We start from the raw sequence: 20,077 nt of genomic DNA, 5'->3' as shown, positions 1-20,077 counted from the left end.
GGGATTTTATCAGGGCTGATTAGAAGCAAGCTGTGCAGTGCAGATTGAAACAGAAAGCAAGGTAGGCGTTTTCTCTAATGTTCCCACTGATATATATGGTAAAATACATGAGGGTGCTTTGTCTCTGGTTCACTTTTAAGGGACAACTTTAGAGAGATGGGTATGGAGACTGCCATATTGATTTCTTGTAAACCATATCAGTTGCCTGGCTGTACTGCTAATCCTCTGCCTCTAATACCTTTGGCTATAGAACCTGAACAAGCATGCAGCAGATCAGGTGTTTCTGACATTGTCAGATCTGATAAGATTAGCTGTATGCTTGTTTCTGGTGTTATTCATATACTACTGCAGCCAGTATTGATTAAAAAGAAATAAATATGGCAGCCTCCATATTCTTCTCACTTCAGTTGTCCTTTAATCGTAAGTTGCATACAATTTACTTTACTGGATCCTGAACTGATATGAACCACAATGAGAAACAGGTTGTACAGTGCCAAGCATACATTAAAGTAGGCTGTGTTCCTTTTTTCTCTCACTGTAAAGGTTAAAATTTCAGGGCTCTGACTGACATAGGCCTCAATTCACTAAACTTATCTCCTGTCTTTAATAACTCTTCTAGAGTTGTTACCATGGTGATAAGGCATGTAGTATTCAGGAAACATTTTACCTCAGGCAAGCCTAAAGTTAACTCTTCTGTCTTTAAATTAACTCTCCAATCCCTAAAATAACTCCAAAGTTAAAGACAGGCTGTTAATTAGCTGCATGTGAAAATAACTACAGAGGAGGTACATTAACTACAGAGGAGGTACATTAACTACAGAGGAGGTACATTAACTACAGAGGAGGTACATTAACTACAGAGGAGGTACATTAACTACAGAGGAGGTACATTAACTACAGAGGAGGTACATTAACTACAGAGGAGGTACATTAACTACAGAGGAGGTACATTAACTACAGAGGAGGTACCTTAAGGAATGAAGAGGTAAGATAACTCTCTCACATGTGGAGGTAAGTTTTCTCTTGCCTTATTATCTCTAGCATGATCTTAGTGAATTAAGGCAATTGTCTTTTTCTTCAGACTGCACTATAATGCTAGGTACAAATGATGAGATTTTCCGGCAGATTTACGGTCAGATAGATTATTTCCAACAAGTCTGATCAGATTTCCGATCGATTTTCTATTCACTTCTATCGGAAATCAGATCGGACATATTGGAAATAATTGATCTTCCAGAAAATCTCAACGTGTGTACCCAGCATAAAACTATTACATGGTCGACAGACCGTTCTGAGTGAAGGGAATAGGTAAAAATCATCTTGTGTTTTACCCCCTGTTCATTGCGCATATCGAGAACACCGGGCAGCTCAGATCATTTTGCCCAGAGTTATATGCATTGAAGGAGAAGGAACTGTCAAGATTATAGTGAGGATCACTCATCATACTTCCAACCCCTTGCCCCCCCCTCCCCCATTACCACATGCTCTTCCTCCACCTGCTTCTCCAACTTGTCCCTCTACTTTCTCCCTCCACCCTCTACCCTCTCCCATCCCTAGACCCCCACTGCTCCCTAAACCGCAACCCACCACACTCCTCTTGCATCCGCAGACCACACTATAATCATCTCATTCCCCTCCATAAGACCCCTAGGCACTCTCTCCCTCTGTTTTGTGGTCTCTGGAATACCAGATCTGTCCGCAACAAGCTCACATCCATCCATGAGCTCGTCCTCTCCAAATCCCTCACCTTCCTTGCTCTCACCGAGACATTGCTCACCCCCTCTGACTGTACTGCAACCGCTGCTCTCTCCTATGGGGGACTGCACCTCAGTCACACCCCCAGACCTAACTGCAGGACTGGGGGAGGGGTGGGTCTGCTTCTTTCCCCATTCTGCACCTTCTGGGTCCTCTCACCACCCCCTTCTCTGCACTTATCCTTTGAAGCCCATGCATTCCGCCTGTACCATCCCCTCCCAACCATCATTGCGGTCCTATATCACCTCCCGTCTACTCCAACTTCACTCTTCCTTGACAACCTTGCCTCCTGGCTCCCTCACATCCTGTCATCTGACCTCCCCACCATCATACTCAGGGATTTCAATTTACCCATTGATGAGCCTAACTCCCCTGCTGCCAAACAGCTACTCTTCCTCACCAACTCTCTTGGCCCCTCATAACACACAAACTCCCCCACCGACCGCACCGGCCATACTCTTGACCTCATATTCTCAAAGTCCGCCTCTCTCAGCAACATGGACATCGCACCTTTCCCCATCTCCGACCATCACCTCCTCATCTTCACAATTTCCCCCCTTCTCTCCCCACCCATCAGCCTCGTCGATGGCAGAGAGACCTGCGTAATCTCAGCCCAACTGTCCTAGCAGGTCCCCTGCTCTCCCTCTTCTCCCACCTACCCACCCTCACATGCCCCAATGAAGCGGCAGCAAAATATAATCTAGCCCTCATCTGCTTTAAATTAAGCTGCCTCTTCATTCTTCTGCCCTATCAGGCCTCCCAACCCCCAACCCTGGCACAACACCCACACACATAACCTCAGTAAAGCAACTCAAGCAGCTGAACGGAAATGTTGGAAATCACGCCTCGATCCCGATTTCCTAGATTACAAGGCCAAACTGCTACTCTTCCACACTGCCCTCTCTGAAGCCAAAGTTACTTTGCAGCTCTGATTGGAACCAAAGCTTCCAACCCTCAACAGCTTTTTGCCACCTTTAATTCCCTACTCAACCCCACTCCTCCCCCTCCCAGCTCCTCCCCTCTCAGCCAACGACTTCACCAACCAATTCACCACTAAAATTGCAACAATACGCAATTAAATTTCACTTCTTCATCCCTCCCTTCCAGGTCGTCTCCTTACCTTCCCTCCCAGCCGCTCCCTTGTCTCATCCACCCCTCACTTCTTTTACGCTTGCCTCGATTGATGAAGTCAGCCTGTTGCTAGCGGCTTCCGCCCCCCCCCCCCCTCTCACTTCCTCCCCCCTTTGACCCTGTAACCTCAAACACCCTTCGCCCCCATTTCCCTGTCCTGGCCCCAATCCTCACCTTGTTCAACCTTTCCCTTTCCACAGGCACCTTCGACAAAAAGCCTTCAAAACAGGCCACTGTACTTCACCTGCTAAAAAAACCCTCACTCAACCTATCCCTACCCTCAAACTACCGCCCAATCTTCCCCCTTCCCTTTGCCTCTAAACTCCTCGAACGCCTGGTCCTCCGACGCGTTACCCAATACCTCAACACCAATAACCTACTTGACCCCCCCCCCCCCACAGTCTGGATTCCAACCTGCACACTCAACTGAAACAGTCCTCGCCAAGGTGGTCAACTACCTTATAATAGTCAGAGCCAAAAGGCAGTTATTCCATGCTGCTCCTCCTTTACCTTTCCTCTGCATTTGATACTATGGACCACCCCCTCCTCCTCCAATCACTACAGTCCATGGGCATCCATGACCTCAACTTGGCCTGGATCTCCTCCTACGTAGCCAATCGTTCCTTTGTGACTTCCTTCAACAGTTCCTCCTCAACCCCTGCTCCCCTCTCAGTTGGGAGTCCCCCAGGGCTCTGTTCTGGGCCCCCTTCTGCTCTCCATACATACTTCTTCAACTGGCAAACTCCTCTCCTCCCTGGGCTTCAAATACCACCTTTATGCCGACGACACTTAGATTTACCTCCATACCCCCAATATATCCTCCACCACCATGAACAAGGTCTCCTTATGTCTTTCAATAATTTCCGCCTGGATGTCAGCTAGGTTCCTGAAGCTTAACCTAGACAAAACTGAGCTCCTGATCTTTCCACCCCATGCTGCTACACCCCTCCCCGATTTCCACCTCACAAATCGACAACACAAACATTCGCCCTACCTCCCAGGCCCGTTGTCTGGGCGGCACCCTGGACTCTGACCTCTCCATCCCCCACCTCCAAAACATCACTAGAGCCTGCACGGTCCACCTCCATAATCTCTACAAGATTTGCCCCCTTCTTAACCCGGACACGACCAAGTTGCTCATCCATGCCCTCATCTCCCACCTTGATTACTGTAACTTTCTCCTGTCTGCTTTCCTTGTGAAACGCATTGTCCCCCTTCAATCAGTTATGAATGTGTGAATCACAGAGGCGCTCAGTGTTGATGATACTGGCAGATGCTGTTTACTCCTATCTGTTATTGCCTGATGAAGCGGGTTTGTATCCCGTGAAACGCGTTGCACTTTATTTGGAGTATCCAATAAAATTGTTTTGACTGAAAATCCACAGTCGTGTGTTCTGCTTGGAGGGGTGAGTCCACCACTGCCTCCTCTATTACCAAGATGGGTTTTTAAGTTCTTTTAGTGTTTATCCTATTGGCGCCTCTGTTATCCTATTATCTAGTTATGAATGTGTATACACTTGAGAAATCCTGCAGGCACGCGTGGGAGTGGGAAATGCATGGGGCAGTGAAGCGAAGGTCTTTGGAGGACCGGAGGGGACAACCTGGTGTATACCTGTGAACAAGCGCAGAGATGTAGGTAGGGCAGGTTTTGTGCCCAGATTTATACAACAGGCATAGAATCTTAAAACTTCTGAATCAGATAGGGAACCAGTGCAGGGATTTACAGAGGGGAGATGTGGATGCAGAGCGGTGCGAAAAATGGATGAGTCTTGACTCCCCTCTGTAAATCCCTGCACTGGCGCAGGGAGAGTCATTCGGGGTCTGGCATCCGGCATAGCCCAGAATTACCGCTATGCAGGGCGCGCATCATAGCATTGCTGCTATGACGGTGCCCAGCTTCAGCGCTCTGCTCTCAGAGCCGCGCGCCGAGAAGAACTGAGCCGCCAAACTCAGAGGTCCAAACACATGGTTCAAGAGACTATAAAACCTAAAATTCACATTGTGTGATCATGTTCTCAAAAAAAAGAAAACAAAAAAATCCTGAATCCCCCCTCCCCCCATACATTGGATACATTCTGTTCCAGGTCAAAGAGTTCACTTCCTGATTGTCTTCAGGAAGAAAAACTCGAAATAGCCGGACAACAGCGCTTAGAAAAGCTCTTAAAGAGCAAATCACTCTTAAAGCGCAGGGAAAAGCACTCACAAAAGCGCTCAGAGATTGGGCTGGCGATTTCAAATGTGAGCAAGGCCTAACCCTTGTAGGCTCCCTGCACACTCAAAATCCGATTTGCAATTTTGATTCACGATTCCTATTTTCCCTGAATGCTATCAACAGAAAAACGCAGAAAAAAAACTCAGCATGCAGTAACGATTAAAAAAAAAAAAAAAATCGGAATTGCATGGAGTATGCAGGGGGCCTAACACATACATTTCTCTCAGGTCAAAAAAGCAGACTTCAAACCAACAAGCGTTGATTCCAGTAATACCTTTAATGACTAATGTAGTCATTAAAGGTATTGCAAGCTTTCGAAACCAATGCTTGCTGGTTTGTGGTCTGCATTTCTGCTCCTCAACTAACACCAGACAATACTTCACTCTCAGGTCATAGCAACCCTTTTGATACATACATAGTACTCTGTTTGATTGTTCATGGTGTCACATTGATGTAGCCTTCTTACTTCTTGGAAAAACCCTGGAAAAAACAAAGCATAGAATTACAAAGACTAAATACACAAATTCAAAAAGAACTACCAAAAGGTGGAAAGACAGCAAGCAGGCAAAAAAAAAAAAAAAAAGTGTGTGTGTTGTGTGTGGTGTGTGTGTGTGGGTGGTGTGTGTGTGGTGTGTGTGTGTGTGGTGTGTGTGTGTGGTGTGTGTGTGTGGTGTGTGTGTGTGGTGTGTGTGTGTGGTGTGTGTGTGTGGTGTGTGTGGTACATACATATACAGTTTTGTCTGTGAACCTTGTTGCATTGTGGAAAATAGCTGTTTACAGCTGTTTCCAACTGCCAAAAACCATGCAGCAGCTACATCACCTGCCAACAACAAAATGTTCACTGGAGTTCCTCTTTAACCAATGCAGATTACTTGGCTGTCCTGTCTCTAAACAATAGACACAGAACAAGCAGGCAGTTTATGTGCTTCTGACTGAAGTCAGTCTGGATTTGCTACATGTTTCCAGGTGCACAATGCAGAAACTACTGCAGCCAAAGGGGATTAGCAGGACAGATTTTTTTTTTTTTTTTTGGGGGGGGGGGGGGGGGCACAGGTTGGAAGGTTCATGTGTTGCTGAGGAAATGCAGAGGTTACAAATTTTGACAAAGTTGCCACAGTGGCCCTGCCCACCTCTATACTTCTGCCTGCTGAGAGGCAATGTTTCGTTGCAAATTTGCATCTACAGAAAACGGGACTATTCAGTCGTGTGGTGGTATCGGGGCATCACCTGAAGAAGCTACATGCAAGCTGTACTCTGATTATGGATAGGTTTTTCACAATACAAGTGCTTGTAGATAAAGTTTTTTACAATGCGTTCCATGAACAAAAACTTGCTTTATACACATATTTGACACCTATTTTAATTGCATTTGTTTGCAACCACTGCCTAATCTGATGCCTCAAATATTTAGTCAAGTGAATTGAGAGTATGCATTTGAGCACTCAATACTGAGCATTTCCTCCCAATAGTCAGTGGTTGCAGATGTACCTCGGACACGCAGTACTCAAGGATTGGGCAGCATAGCAGTGTGATAAGAGGTGGTGCCTTGAGGAATCACTTATTGCAGGTAATCAAGCTTTGTGAATACCTCCTCCCACATTGCACTGCCTTCTCATCTATCCTTATATGGGCCGGTGCACACCAGAGCAGTTCTGGAGCGTTTTTTAAAAAGCTTGCAGGGGGAAAACCGCTTGGCTAATGAAAGTGAATGGGCTGGTGCACACCAGAGCGGGTCGTTTTTTCCACAAATGCAAACTCTGGGGCTGCAGCATTTTATAGATTTCTGAGGCATTTCTGCCTCAATGTTAAAGTATAGGAAAGTGGAAAACTGCTCTGAAAAACGCTAGATCAGAGCGGTTTTCCAGGCGTTTTTGTTACAGAAGCTGCTCAGTAACCGTTTTATTGTAAAAATATATTAAAATCTGCTACACAAAAACGCTCCAAAAAACGCTAGGCATATTTAGAAAACATGCCTAGAATCGTTCTGAAATCTGCTTCATAAACCTCTAGCGTTTTGCAGCTCTGCTAGAGGTTTTTGGTGTGCACTGGGCCTATGTCTTGTAGGCAATGACCATTATAGCCCAATTGCGGATACAGTGACACTTCAGTGATCAAGGTCTCAATTCACCAGTGGTTACCGACCTATTTATCTCATGGGAGGTAATTTACCTCCTGTGATATCTCCTCCAAATAGCAATTCTCCAGAAGTATAGGGTGAAATATCGACAGAGAGAAATCCATGCGATAAATGTGCGATAAACAGGCAATAGTCGTTATTTTTTCTCAAAAATCACAATTCACCAGGAAAAGAGGGGGTGTGGCCATTCGTTATTTTTTCATCTATTTATCCCCTGAATGTACCTGGAGATGTCTGTTTTTTTTCTCACAGCTGCCGCAGCTCACTCTGCAGCTAGTTTACTAGCAGCACACAGTAGCAGCTTATACTGTACATATTTCAGGCACCAGAGAGCAGCCCATTTACAATATTAAGCATTTACAACAGGGGTCTCAAACTCAATTTACCTGGGGGGCCGCAGGAGGCAAAGTCAGGATGAGGCTGGGCCGCATAAGGAATTTCACAATCGCGGCGCATCGCCGCCTCTGCCCGCCCCTCTCACTTTTCCTTCACAGAGCGGCGGTGATCCGTGCGGCGATTGACGTCAGGAGGGGCAGAGCTGAAGCTGAAAGCTCTGCCCCTTCCAGGAAATGCTGGCAGATTACCCCCGGGCGATTTGAGGGCTCTGCAGCTCTCGTTTAGCAGCGGGGATGCGGCAGATTACTTGGGAGCACTGAAGCGAACTATAAGGAAGCTTGTGCAGGCGAGGGCCACAAAATATTGTATCGAGGGCCGCAAATGGCCCGCGGGCCGCGAGTTTGAGACCCCTGATTTACAATATTAAAGGGGCTCTACAGCGAAAAACAAATTTAAAATATGTGCAAACATATACAAATGAGAAGCACATTTTTTCTAGAGTAAAATGAGCCATAAATTACTTTTCTCCTATGTTGCTGTCACTTACAGTAAGTAGTAGAAATCTGACAGAAGTGACAGGTTTATAGGGGATTCTCAGGTATATATTTATTTTCAAAAGCGCTTAGTGAATGGCAGTTGCTCTGTCCAACTGCCTAAAAACTGTGTAGGGAGCAGGGAAGATGGACAGTATCATTGTTTAAATCCTTTTTTAGGGAGTATCTTTATAAAGAATAAAACCCTTGCTGAGAATCCCCTATGAAGAGATGGACTAGTCCAAAACCTGTCACTTCGGTCAGATTTCTACTGCCTACTGTAAGTGACAGCATTATAAGAGAAAAAGTAATTTATGGCTCATTTTACTCAGAAAAAAAAAATGTACTTTTGTTTATGTTTGCACAGGTTATAAATTTTACAGTTTTTCGCTGTAGTGCCCCTTTAAGTGGATGGGCGAAACGAAGGAGGAATTTGGATACATTTTTCATTGGGAGGGAGTGTGAAAATGTATCCAAATACCTCCTCCGTTTCACCCATCCACTTAATATTGTAAATGCTTAATATTGCTTAATATGCAGAATGGAGGGAGGGATTTGTAATGGAAGGAGAGGGTCAAAAAACAGGGAGGGAAACCCTCTGCGGTCACGTGCTGGTAATAACCTCCTCTTCCTACCCACCTGCTTTACTTCCAGCATCCAGAGAGGCAAAGTATCGCATGCAAATCACTAACACCACATAACTATCGACCGTTTATCGCTCGGTTTTCGCATCCATATCGCTCCACTATCGCACCATTATCGCCTGCTACCGAACACTCCTCTCTCTATCCTCTCACAGTGGTAAATTGCAAACAAAGTGTTAAAATACAGCATGAGATAAAATACAGACCTTTTATCTCTTACTAACTCTCCTCCGGTGAATTGAGGCCTTGTGTATATACAGAAGCAATGAAACATTTTGATCAGCCGATAATGTAGTTTTGTTTTTGTTTTTCTTCCATGAGAAAACGCATTAGAATTGAACCCATGCAAGTCAAAGGCAGGGGACACTGACTGTTTTAATTTAGCATTTTCTGCACAGAAAATCTGATTAAGGCCCAGTGCACAGCAAAACCGCTAGCAGATCGTCAAAACGCTAGCGGTTTTGGGAGCAGAGAGCAGATATTTGGCCGGGTGCACACCAAGCGGATTTTGTATGCGTTCCACCAGCCGCATCAGCCAGTGAAAACGCTTGGCTATTGTATTTCAATGTGTGGTGCACACCGGCGGTTTGAGGTTTTTTAGCAAACCGCAAACGCGCAGCAGGAGGCGCGTTTGCAGCTTGGCAAAAACCTCAAACCGCTGGTGTGCACCATCCCATTGCAATACATTAGCCAAGCATTTTTCCAGGCGGATGCGGCCGGCGGATTGCTCCAAAAACCGCTCGGTGTGCACTGGGCCTTAAAGTGAGAACTCATGTTAATCAATGGGTTGGTTCACACTGTGTTTTTCGCATGCAGAAAAACTGACATCCTGCAGAATAATTCTGCACATTATGTTTTCTGAATTACATTTTCTGCTGCGAAAAAAAAATGCACGCGTTTTTCTTCATACAAACACACATGGGGTGCAGAAAATCTATGCCGAAGAGTTCACTCAAATTTAATGTGATTTTTCCCATTTGCAGAACAAAATCTTGCAGTCATGCTTTTTTTAAAAGGTGTTTGGCACTTTAGGATGTGTGCACAGTTTTATTGAACCAATGCTGCAATCATGAATACAGTTTCAGGCTCAGTCCACACCTGAGGCAGATACTCAACATTTTTCAGATAGGAGATCAGCGGAATAACGGACACGCAATGAATCCTATGTACTGTAAAAGAACTATTTACATTTGTTGATTTAACATATCTGTTCGTTTCAGTACACTAAGGGCCCGTTTTCACTTGTGCGGTGCGAATTAGTTGCGAAAAGCGTGAAAACGAATGTGCACGCGGATGCGAACTTTACAGCGAATTTGCGGACATTTTCGCATGTTATCAAGTATGCAAATTTAACCATGTCAGTGCTGGTGTGCTTTTACATTGATTTTATGCGAAGACATACGAATTCGCAGTAAAATTTGCATACGAAATTTCCTATTAAATACATTGTATGCGAATCGCACTCTGAGGGCTCTGCCGTGCAAATTTTTACCTGTACACAACACCGCACAGGATTTCTGACAAGTGAAAACAGGCCCATCCACTTGTATTGGTTATGCGAATCTGCATGCAGAAAACGCATTCAGATTCGCACAAGTGGAAACGGGCCCTCGCCACAACGCAAAGTCCCAACACGCACAATTTTTCCAGAAGTGTTTCCATACAAGCCTATGGTAGAAACACATTTGCTTTGAACCCTCAAACTTATCCCAACAGACCTCAGGATTGAATTCGAACTGTCTGTTCCAGCTAGCTGTTTGCAATCCAGCCTCAATGTAGACCGAGCTTTAACACAAACATGTGGCATTAGGGAAACAAAACAAACAAACAAAAAAAAAAAAGTTAGAAACTTACCTCAGAAGTAATCATCCAGAGGCTTCTCCATCCCTGCTTGAGGCAACCAATCATCGCAAGGAACCTCTTCTTCCCATCTGTGAACAATCACATTCACACTGCACAGGAGCACTGATGGCCGCGATTGTGAAGTAGCAGAAAGCAGCTAGTGCATGGGGGAAAAAAAGCAGCTCTGTGTTACTGGGCAGGTGTGGCCATTTCCCATCTGCAAACTAGCATGGTCACCTGAAAATATAGGTTCAGAGTGGCCCAGCACTGGAACGACAAGCTTGAGGTGGCCAGGGTAAGGCTCTAGATCAGGGGTGCCCACACTTTTTTGGGTCGCAAGCTACTTTTAAAATGTACAAGTCAAAGCATAATTAGGCAGATGCATAATACCCCTTCCCCCATTCTTCTGAGTCTAAATTTTATTACACGTCTACTCTTGAGCAGTGCATGACATGGACTGAAGAGCTGTGATGCAGACTGAAATGCAGTGAGGAATACACATCCAAAGTGACTGCTTGCATAAAGATTATCAAACTTCCTTCACATAAGCCCAATGCATGCCCCATGACAGTCACAAAGATGCAATAAGATTAAACTCAGTCTCACCATGCTAGAATATCAGCGGCTCAGCCTGGGCTTGCAGAGACAACAGAGAAGGCATAGTTAGGCCCCGTCCACATCACAAACGCGGATGGGCACGCACGCGGAACGCAACGCGTACGAACGCACGCCATCTGCGTTTGTGTGCGTTGCGTGGCTGATCCCATCACTGAAAAGTGAATGGGACAGCCACGCGTTTTTACAAAAAATGTGTGCAGCACGCGTTCCCGGACCGCACAGGTCCAGAACGCATGCAGTGTGAACATCAGACATTGCACTCTATGCAATGTCTGATGTCGTGCGTGTCGGCCACCTGCACGCGTTTCCAAAACGCGGCTGGAAACGCGTGCAGTGTGAACGGGGCCTTAGTGTCAGTCATGTGACCAGCAGCATTTCAACCACCCCAGTTCTATGGATTCAATGGGCATGATTCACAAAGCTTTTTCACCTGTTTTCCTCAGTTTTCACCTCATCTATGTTACTTTTTTTAAGCTCGCAAAAACATAATATAATTAAGGCAAGAAAAGTAATATTGAAATTAAGTTAGTCAATCAGGGTCAACTTTAAGGCCTCTTTCACAGTGGGACAGTGTGTTTGATGAGACGTTAGGGTCGCATAACGTGCCTCTAATGCAACACATTGAAAGACTATAACTTGGACGTTATAGGACATTTTTAAGCCCTGCGTTTGGTACCCCGTTTTCGTCGCACAGTGATAGAACGAAAACGGCGCATGCGTTACATAAAAAAAAAAAAAACATTACTGAGCATGTGCAACACACACCATAGCAGATTTATTGCTAAACGCACAGCATGCAGCACTCTCTAAATATTGCTACACGTTACACACAACGCAACGTGTGCACTGTGAATGTTGCACAGACTATATATTGCTGTGCGTTAGTCCACGTTAAAACATTTTCTAACGTGCGACTTTAATGTCACACTGTGAAAGAGGCCTAAAGAAACACTGAAGCCTCTTAAAATCCCACTTTGTATTCAACCTTTAACTTCAGCACTATAAGCCAAGCTAAAACGCTGCATCCCTGCGGCAGAAAGCTGTTTAGAAACCCCCGACTTTCTTGGTCGTGGATTTTGCTGCCCGGGGAGGCAGAGCTTAGGGCTATAGCTCTGCCTCAATTAGCATCAGTCACCGCTGATCGCCACCTCTCCCCCGCTCAGCTCAGTGAAGGAAGACAGAGGGGCGGGGAGAGGCGGGGATTGATGCGAGTAGAGGCAGACCATTTAGCCCAGGGGACTTCAGGGGTTTCTAAAGAGCTTTCTGCCGCAGTGATGTGGCATTTTAGCAGGGCTGATAGTGCTGAAGTTAAATGTTGAATAAAAAGTGGGATTTTAGGAGACTTCAGAGCCTCTTTAAAGGGACCCTGAACAGTAAAAATAAACAAAATCGGTACTTACCTTAGGCTTTCTCCAGCCCATCGTAGGTCGGGAGGTCCCCCTGGCTCCTCTCCCGGCCCCGCTGCAGAATACACCACCGGCGACACCCGGTCCGAGTGTCTGGCTGACACTTCCTTATCGGCAATGCTACGCATCATCACACCGGCCGATATATGCGTCATGACTGCTGCCGGTGTGCCAATACTGTGCATGCGCAGTATCGGTGGGCTGGAGAAAGCCCCAGGTAAGTTCCGATGTTTATTTTTACTGCTCAGGGTCCCTTTAAGTGATTATATTGCTTGTAAATGTGCTGAACAGCTATTTTTATTAAATAGGTGATGAAGAAGTCATTTATGAGAAGTGTTGTGAATAGAGCCCGTTGTCAGCATCCCCAGGCAGAGTGATTAGCCATGACTGTCCACAAACCAACTGCAGAGCGCTGCTGTTTTTCACCTGTTGAGTTGATTAAGCAACTGTTCCCAATTAATCATCGTAATTAGGATGCTTTAGAACAGCTTGGATTATTTGGAATGGCATAGAACTTTAGATTTCCCCACAGACTATACAATATTTTATGAAGGGTATGACATTTTTGGACTTGACACTTTTTGCTTAGATGTAAATAAAAGCTGAGAAAGGTTTTTTTCCCATAATCATGCCCCTTGTACATCGTCTTATCTTATGGGAGACACCTGTGTAATTTCCCTTCAAAAAAATTACTTGCTGGTTGAATAAAAGTAACTTTAAGTCAAAATTAGCCAGGAGTATGCATAATTATGGGCAGCACTGTAGCTGAGGGAACACATGGCTTCCCCTCCGCCAGCACTACAGAGCTTTCCGCTCGCCTAGCACCAGATGACGGAGTAGGCTTTCCCTGTAATTGGTTAAGCGTTATACATTTGATATTATGAGAAGGGGGTGGTCTATTCAAAGCCTACTGCTTACACCTGAGGATCAGACCGCAATCTACCCAGCTGTCTTTCTAGATCGCGATCAACGCAATGGGCACCCCCGCTCTAGATTATCCAAAGGCTTTCCTCTTATAAGGAGAGTATTCCATTTTTTCCCCAAAAAAAATCTTCAGGTACACTTTAACGGACAACTAAAGGGGAACTGAAGTAAGAGGTATACAGAGGCTGCCATATTTATTTCCTTTTAATCAATACCAGTTGCCTGGCAGCCCTGCTGGTCTATTTCTCTGCAGTGTTATCTAAATAACACCAGAAACAAGCATGCAACTAGTCTTGTCAGATCTGACATTAATGTCAGAAACACCTGATCTGCTGCATGCTTGTTCAGGGGCTATGGCTAATAGTATTAGAGGCAGAGGATCAGCAGGACGAACTGGCATTGCTTAGATGGAAATATGGCAGCGTCCATATACCCCTCACTTCAGTTTTCCTTTAAGCGAAAGGAATATGGAGGCTGACATATTTATTTCCTTTTAAGCAATACCAGTTGCCTGGCTATCCTGCTGTTCCTCTGCCTCTAATACTTTTAGCCACAGACCCTGAACAAACATGCAGCAGATCAGGTGTTTCTGACATTGTCAGAACAAGATTAGCTGCATGCTTGTTTCTGGTGTGATTCAGACACTACTGCGGCCAAACAGATCAGCAGGACTGCCAGGCAACTTGCATAGCTTAAAAGGAAATAAATATGGCAGTCTCCATAGTCTACTCACTACAGTTGTCTTTTAAGCAACTCCTACCTAAGGGCCCATTCACACCTGAGCGGGAATCGCACGATTCCCGCTCGCGGCAAACCGCTAGCGGTTCTGCAAGAACCGCTACACATTGTAGCCAGTGGCCGTGTTCTCACTGCCGCGGTTGCGGTTAGCGATAACCGCAACCGCGTTGCATGCAGCGGTTTGCCGGCGACGAGCGTTCCACGATTTGCGATCGTGATTAGCGTGCATAGCACGCTAATCGCGATCGCTCCAAAACCGCCGCAGTGTCCAGTGATTTTTCCGCGCTAATCGCGGGAAAATCACTCCCGCAGAACGCCGGCGGTAATCGCCGGCGTTCTGCGGTTCTAAGTGTGAATGGGCCCTTAGGCCTGGAACCCACTAGAGCGTTGTTGTTTTTTGGAGCATTTAGGGAGTGCTTTCAATCGCTAGCAATTTCACTAAATGCTCTGCCAATGTAAATGGATGGGACTGATTCCACTAGAGCGACTGCGATTAAGGAAATGGCAATCGCAAAACATGCAGCATTTTGGGAGCGTTTCCAATCTAATGAATTATATAAGAGCAGGGAAATCGCTCCCAAAATTGCTTGCAAAACGCTATCAAACAACACGAGCCTAGTTACTATGTTCCCGCGTGCCCAAAGTGCAATTTCCCAAATGCAGGACTGATCCATTGTATATGGGAGTGTTTTGCTGTAGATCATTTCTGGACCAGAGTTATTTCATATGCAAATGCTATCTGCGATAAGGACATAACTAAGGAAGTGAAACTATGTCTATTTAATTACCATAGTGGTGAAGGGGAAAAAAGCAACTCTAAACCATCTGCTTTATATCACATTATTCTTGCAACGGCTTGAAGAGTTATCTTCCAAGTCTGGATAACCCCACAACACCCCTCCACATCACTACTAAAAAAGGAACTAGCACAAATCTTCCTGATTGAAAAACTACACACGTTGCAAGCAGTGGACAAACGGACTAAAAGCTTTTTTAAGACCTGGAAAAGATATATCTTGAGAACCTTTACACAATCGGAAATTAATCTGCTTATGGGTTCATTCATCTGGACCAAATGGTATCTATTGGAACAGATAGAAGGAACTTTGGGAAACCTGGAACACAGGTCAGGAGAACCAAATAGCAGCCCTTTGATGCCAACATAAAGAACTACTCAAGCTCGCAAATTCACATTGGTCTCTTTATTCCCCTTAACTTTGGAAAAATGGCGAAAATAGTCACGGACAGGCCCGGCATATGGTCTTGGTGTTTTTCCTAGTGTAGATCTCTTTTTTTTTTTTTGGCATATGAACGCTACAAAAACGCAGCAGCCCAAAGGAAAAACTCACACTGAGAGAGAGTAAGGGATGGGGGGGGCTCTCCTTTTTGGGGTCGGGGGTTGAGATGGGGTAGGATGCGGAAGAGGTTGTTTTCTCTGCGTGTTCCTATAACTGCAAATGGCCATACAGTAGTTGACTATGTAATCTAAAATGTGTTTATACTGATTCCCTGTGTGGAACTATTATTTCTTTCAAGAGCCAATTGCTGTAACCGCTTGTGAAAAAACTGAAAAAATTTGAAATAAAATATGTTTGAAAAAAAAAAAAACACGAGCGACTGAGATAGCGTTTTGCACTTTCTATTGGGTTCCAGGCCTCAGGAACGGTTTTACTCCTGAATTATGCCAAATAACGTGTTTCTCTAGGATTTCATTTCACTCATGTGCAGGTACCAGTACACTGTGCGACGGAAAGTGGTATGTTCTAAGGGAGAAAATGGCAGTCCTCAGCCAGTCCCAGGGCAGGAACATCCCTTGCCTCACCAAGAAGTGTAATCTTACAGCACATCAAAGGACTAGTTGCATTTGTAGTTTATTCCTTTTTGATTTTGTTTTTATCTTTAAAAACTTGTAAAGCTACAAGCTGTACAGTGAATGCACTGCGTCAGTTGCTGTCCAGATGAGGTGGAAATACATTGTAATGGCAACACATTTATTGCAACGCACAATGCACTGCTTCATGTATTGTCACTGCACAGTGGATCCATTGGCGTTACATTGAGAAAGCCACAACATTTGCCTGACAACGTATGCTCTGCCACAGTGTACTCACCATAAACCCAGCTTTAGGCTAGATACACACTATGCGCATTGCAGAACACGCAGTAAAATATGTCTGTACTGCAATGCATGTTATAGTCCACGTTAATTCCAAGCCTGGTCAGTGTCTTCGGCATGTACACATATTTGTTATGTTGGTTATCCAGAAATGTACTACATGCAGCAAGGTAGACTAAGGCCAGGTTCACACTATACATAAAAAAATGTTCCGTGTAATGGAACTAAACGGAAAGGCATGGATGTGAACATGGACATGTATGCAAACATAGGATCTGTTTACATTAGTCTGTTCAGAACAGATGTGTTCGGTTCATTCCAGCAAGTGGAACAAAAGTGTGGGCAGTGCGCAAATTTTGTTGACTAGGCAGATAAAGCGGATGCTGACTGAATCAACTTGCTGCGTACATTTCATCTTTTACTCACCTTTCGCCATCCATTCGGGTCCTTTGCCACTGCTGGTACCTCTGCATGGAAGAAGCTCCGGTATGCAGATCAGAGCCCCACCAGAAGTATCATGCTCACACTGGTTTGCAACAGACCAATGAGAATCCTGCCTGGTGTTTGCTTATATATGACTCAATAAGGGGCCCACCTCTCCACTGCTAATGCCAAATGCTAGTAAGTGCCTGGCCAGTGCAAGGAAACAGCTGACAGATGGTGAATTCACCGCCTTCAATCTCCCATGTGAAAGAGGTCTTCAGGTGCATTCACACTAGGCACATGTGCACTCCCTGCACATGCAGTGAGTTCACACGCCGTACTATTGTTCAATGCAAGTGCACCGAGGCAGAGTTCCCATTTGTGTAATTCTCATCTGTTTCCACACATGCAAATTCGGATGCAGAATTACAGCCCATTGAAATCAATAGGCTGCTTCTGAGTTTGTGTGTGTGTGTGTGTGTGTGTGTGTGTGTGTGTGTGGGGGGGGGGGGGGGGGGGGGGGGAAGGAGTTTCTCCTGCATTTTTGGGACATCGCATCCGAATCCCCATAGCCATGCATTGGCCGCTACCTATTCGGAAAATGACGTTGCACCTTAGTGGAAATGTGGCCTTATTGCACAAGAGGGAAGCGCTAGGCATACGAGAGGAATCGGCGCAGGAGACTTGGGCGTAGGATACAGCCGGTATATGGCTGATCCTGCTGCTGCTCAAGTCCCGGCCGTGTTAAAGAGAACCTAAACTGAGAGGGATATGGATTTTCCCTTTAAACAATACCAGTTGCTTGGCAGTACTGTTGATCACTTTGGCTGCAGTAGTGGGTGATTAACACATCTGAAACAAGCATGCAGCTAATCCAGTCAGAGCACCTGATCTGCATGCTTGTTCAGGGGCTATGGCTAGCAGGAGAGTCAGGCAACTAGTATTTTATAAGGAAAAATCCATATTCTTCTCAGTTTAGACTCCCTTTAAATACTATTCCCCCTCCAGGCCGCCATGGATGGTGGGGGATGAAATAATTAAGCTTCCAGAGATTTCTGGAAGCCGAATTATTGTGTTTTAAAAGTAACTTCAGCTCCGTCTTCTGACGGCGCCAAAGTTACTCCATGTGCGCCCAAGTCTCCTGCGCTGGATTCACTGTGTTTGAGCGCTAGTGCTTATCTTTATCGGGGACGTGGGGAAAAGTAACGAAAGCAGCGGAACAGAAAGCGTGAAAACAGATCCAATCGACTGGCGATAAGATCAGTTTTCACTGATCCGCGTTTGTCACTTCAACGCAAGTGTGAACCAGGCCTTCCTGCTGCGTCTCCTCAACTAGACTAGTGCCGAACGTTCTGCCTTGCAATTTTCAAAAATGATAACATCTGGCCATGTATTCTTTACATACACACACCGCTGTATTTAAGCAATTTACATCAAGACAAAAGTGAATATTTGAAAGGTTTCTTTCAGGGCTGGTTCACAGTGAGGGCCATTGCGATGCGCTTGCCAGTCAGTAAAGCGTTAGTGCAGTGTCACCCTCCGAGGGTGTTCTCACAGCAGCATTGCAATTTGGTTAAAATCACAAACCTGCTGCATGTAGCATTTATGGGGGAGTGATGAAGCGTGAATATATGTGCAAAAACACACATTCACAAAGTATTTTCAGAAATCACAACCACCAAGCAGTTGCAATTGCAGTGTGAACTAAGCCTTGGATGAACTACAAAGTGCTGTTATGCCACCCAGTTGCTGGGAGTACGTCCCTTCTGGTTGAAAAATGATATAACCAAATGAGAGTATTGTAGGTGTGCTGCTAAAACACCAACACACATACAACACTTAGTAAAGACACATGCAATTGCGCAGTGCTGGACAATAAAGAATACAGATTAGTCCCATTAACATCAGATTGAAAAAACATGGTAAAGACACTTCTGGACGGTTAACACTTGCAGTGTGCTAGCAACAGGAACGTCATTTTCCCACACACTCCACGCATGGTTAGGCCTCTTATTTATAAATGGCGGAACTGCTACTTTGTCGAGCAGTTCAAGCTCCCACCTGCCGGCCACAAGCGCCATTAGGCTGCAGCCAAATGGAAGCATTTGGTAACACTGCACGTGTCACGTTTGACATCCGGCAGCAAATAACCGCCTTTTGTCACATCTGAGCACAAATGCAACTCTACAGGTGCCAAGCACTAGCAAGTACCCAGTGGGTGGATGGGAGCAGCTGACTGGAAATGAGACCTTATTCAAAATAGACGATTACTTTAAGGTCTGGTACCAACTAAAAAAGCGCAAAGGCTTTTTTGCAAGTGATTTTGGGGCCATTTTCCCTGCTCCTATACAATTCGTTAGGATAGAAATGTTCCAATATACTGCATGTCCTGCGATTGAGATTTCCTTAAGTGAAATTGCGCTACTGGAATCTGTCCCATCCATTTACATTGTCAGAGCATTTAGGGAAATTGCTGGCAATTGAAAGCATTCCCTAAATGCTAAAAAAAAAAAAAAAAAATTATTTATTGAGTTCCAGGCCTGTAGGAGATAATACACACAGTGTATAGGAAAATGCAGCATTGCAGTAAGTTTTTTTTACTGCCTTCAAAAATAGTATTAATATGAACAAGCCCAGTGATTAAAAAGAACTGTCACCCCTAATGCAAACTTGCATATATATATATATAAAATCACATGCACTCTCCATGCACATTGTGGACCCTCTCTGATCTTTAATGCACTTGACTGCACACCATAGCATTCCAAAATGAGCCTGATGAGGGTTAAGCCACCAACAGGGATGAGTCAGATTCAAAAACGAATGCATGTAATACCTGTTCCTCTTTTATCCAAATGCCTGAACTTGCTCCAGCTCTGCTGTGTGCTGGAAGGAAGTGGAATGGGGTGGGCGGGGCAATGGAAGCAGTACTTGTTATTTAGGAAAGGGGAGGAGAGGAATGTTGTCTGTGCTTGTTATGGAGGGTAGATGATGGTAGCACTTCTGAGGGGGCAGGGGGTAAAGTGGAGGCAGCAGCTCTTGTTAGGGGTTATAGTTATATATAGTTATAGTGATAGTATACACAACTAAGTCCTCTTTTCCACAAATAGTTGAACTGTGTGCTCAGGCCTCAGCAAGCAGTTACTAGATAGCCCTAAGCAGTTACCAAGCAGCCAGAAACAGTGGACAGGCAGCAGCAAGCCGTTTGAGGCCTTGTTCACATTATAGGCGAAGCGCGGGCGATTTTCAAAATCACCTTGAA

At 45.1% G+C, this 20,077-nt stretch overlaps 1 protein-coding gene across 1 annotated transcript in view; it reads right to left on the bottom strand.

Moving 5' to 3' along the window:
• The window catches only part of SYCP2L (synaptonemal complex protein 2 like), an 89,703-nt gene extending 69,890 nt beyond the window's left edge, over window positions 1-19,813 (bottom strand). The window contains exons 1-3 of the mRNA XM_068234627.1: window positions 19,652-19,813; window positions 10,603-10,747; window positions 5,514-5,578 (exon numbers count right to left, since the gene is read on the bottom strand). Coding sequence (XP_068090728.1) covers window positions 5,514-5,537 — 24 coding nt within the window. The 5' untranslated portion in view covers window positions 5,538-5,578; window positions 10,603-10,747; window positions 19,652-19,813. The remainder of the gene's footprint in view (window positions 1-5,513; window positions 5,579-10,602; window positions 10,748-19,651) is intronic.
• Between the last annotated feature and the right edge of the window lie 264 nt (window positions 19,814-20,077).

The sequence above is a fragment of the Hyperolius riggenbachi genome, chromosome 5, assembly GCF_040937935.1.
Source record: "Hyperolius riggenbachi isolate aHypRig1 chromosome 5, aHypRig1.pri, whole genome shotgun sequence".
Taxonomy (NCBI): Eukaryota; Metazoa; Chordata; class Amphibia; order Anura; family Hyperoliidae; genus Hyperolius; species Hyperolius riggenbachi.
Note: the sequence above shows the minus strand (reverse complement) of the source record. Positions and strands in the feature narration are given on the sequence as shown.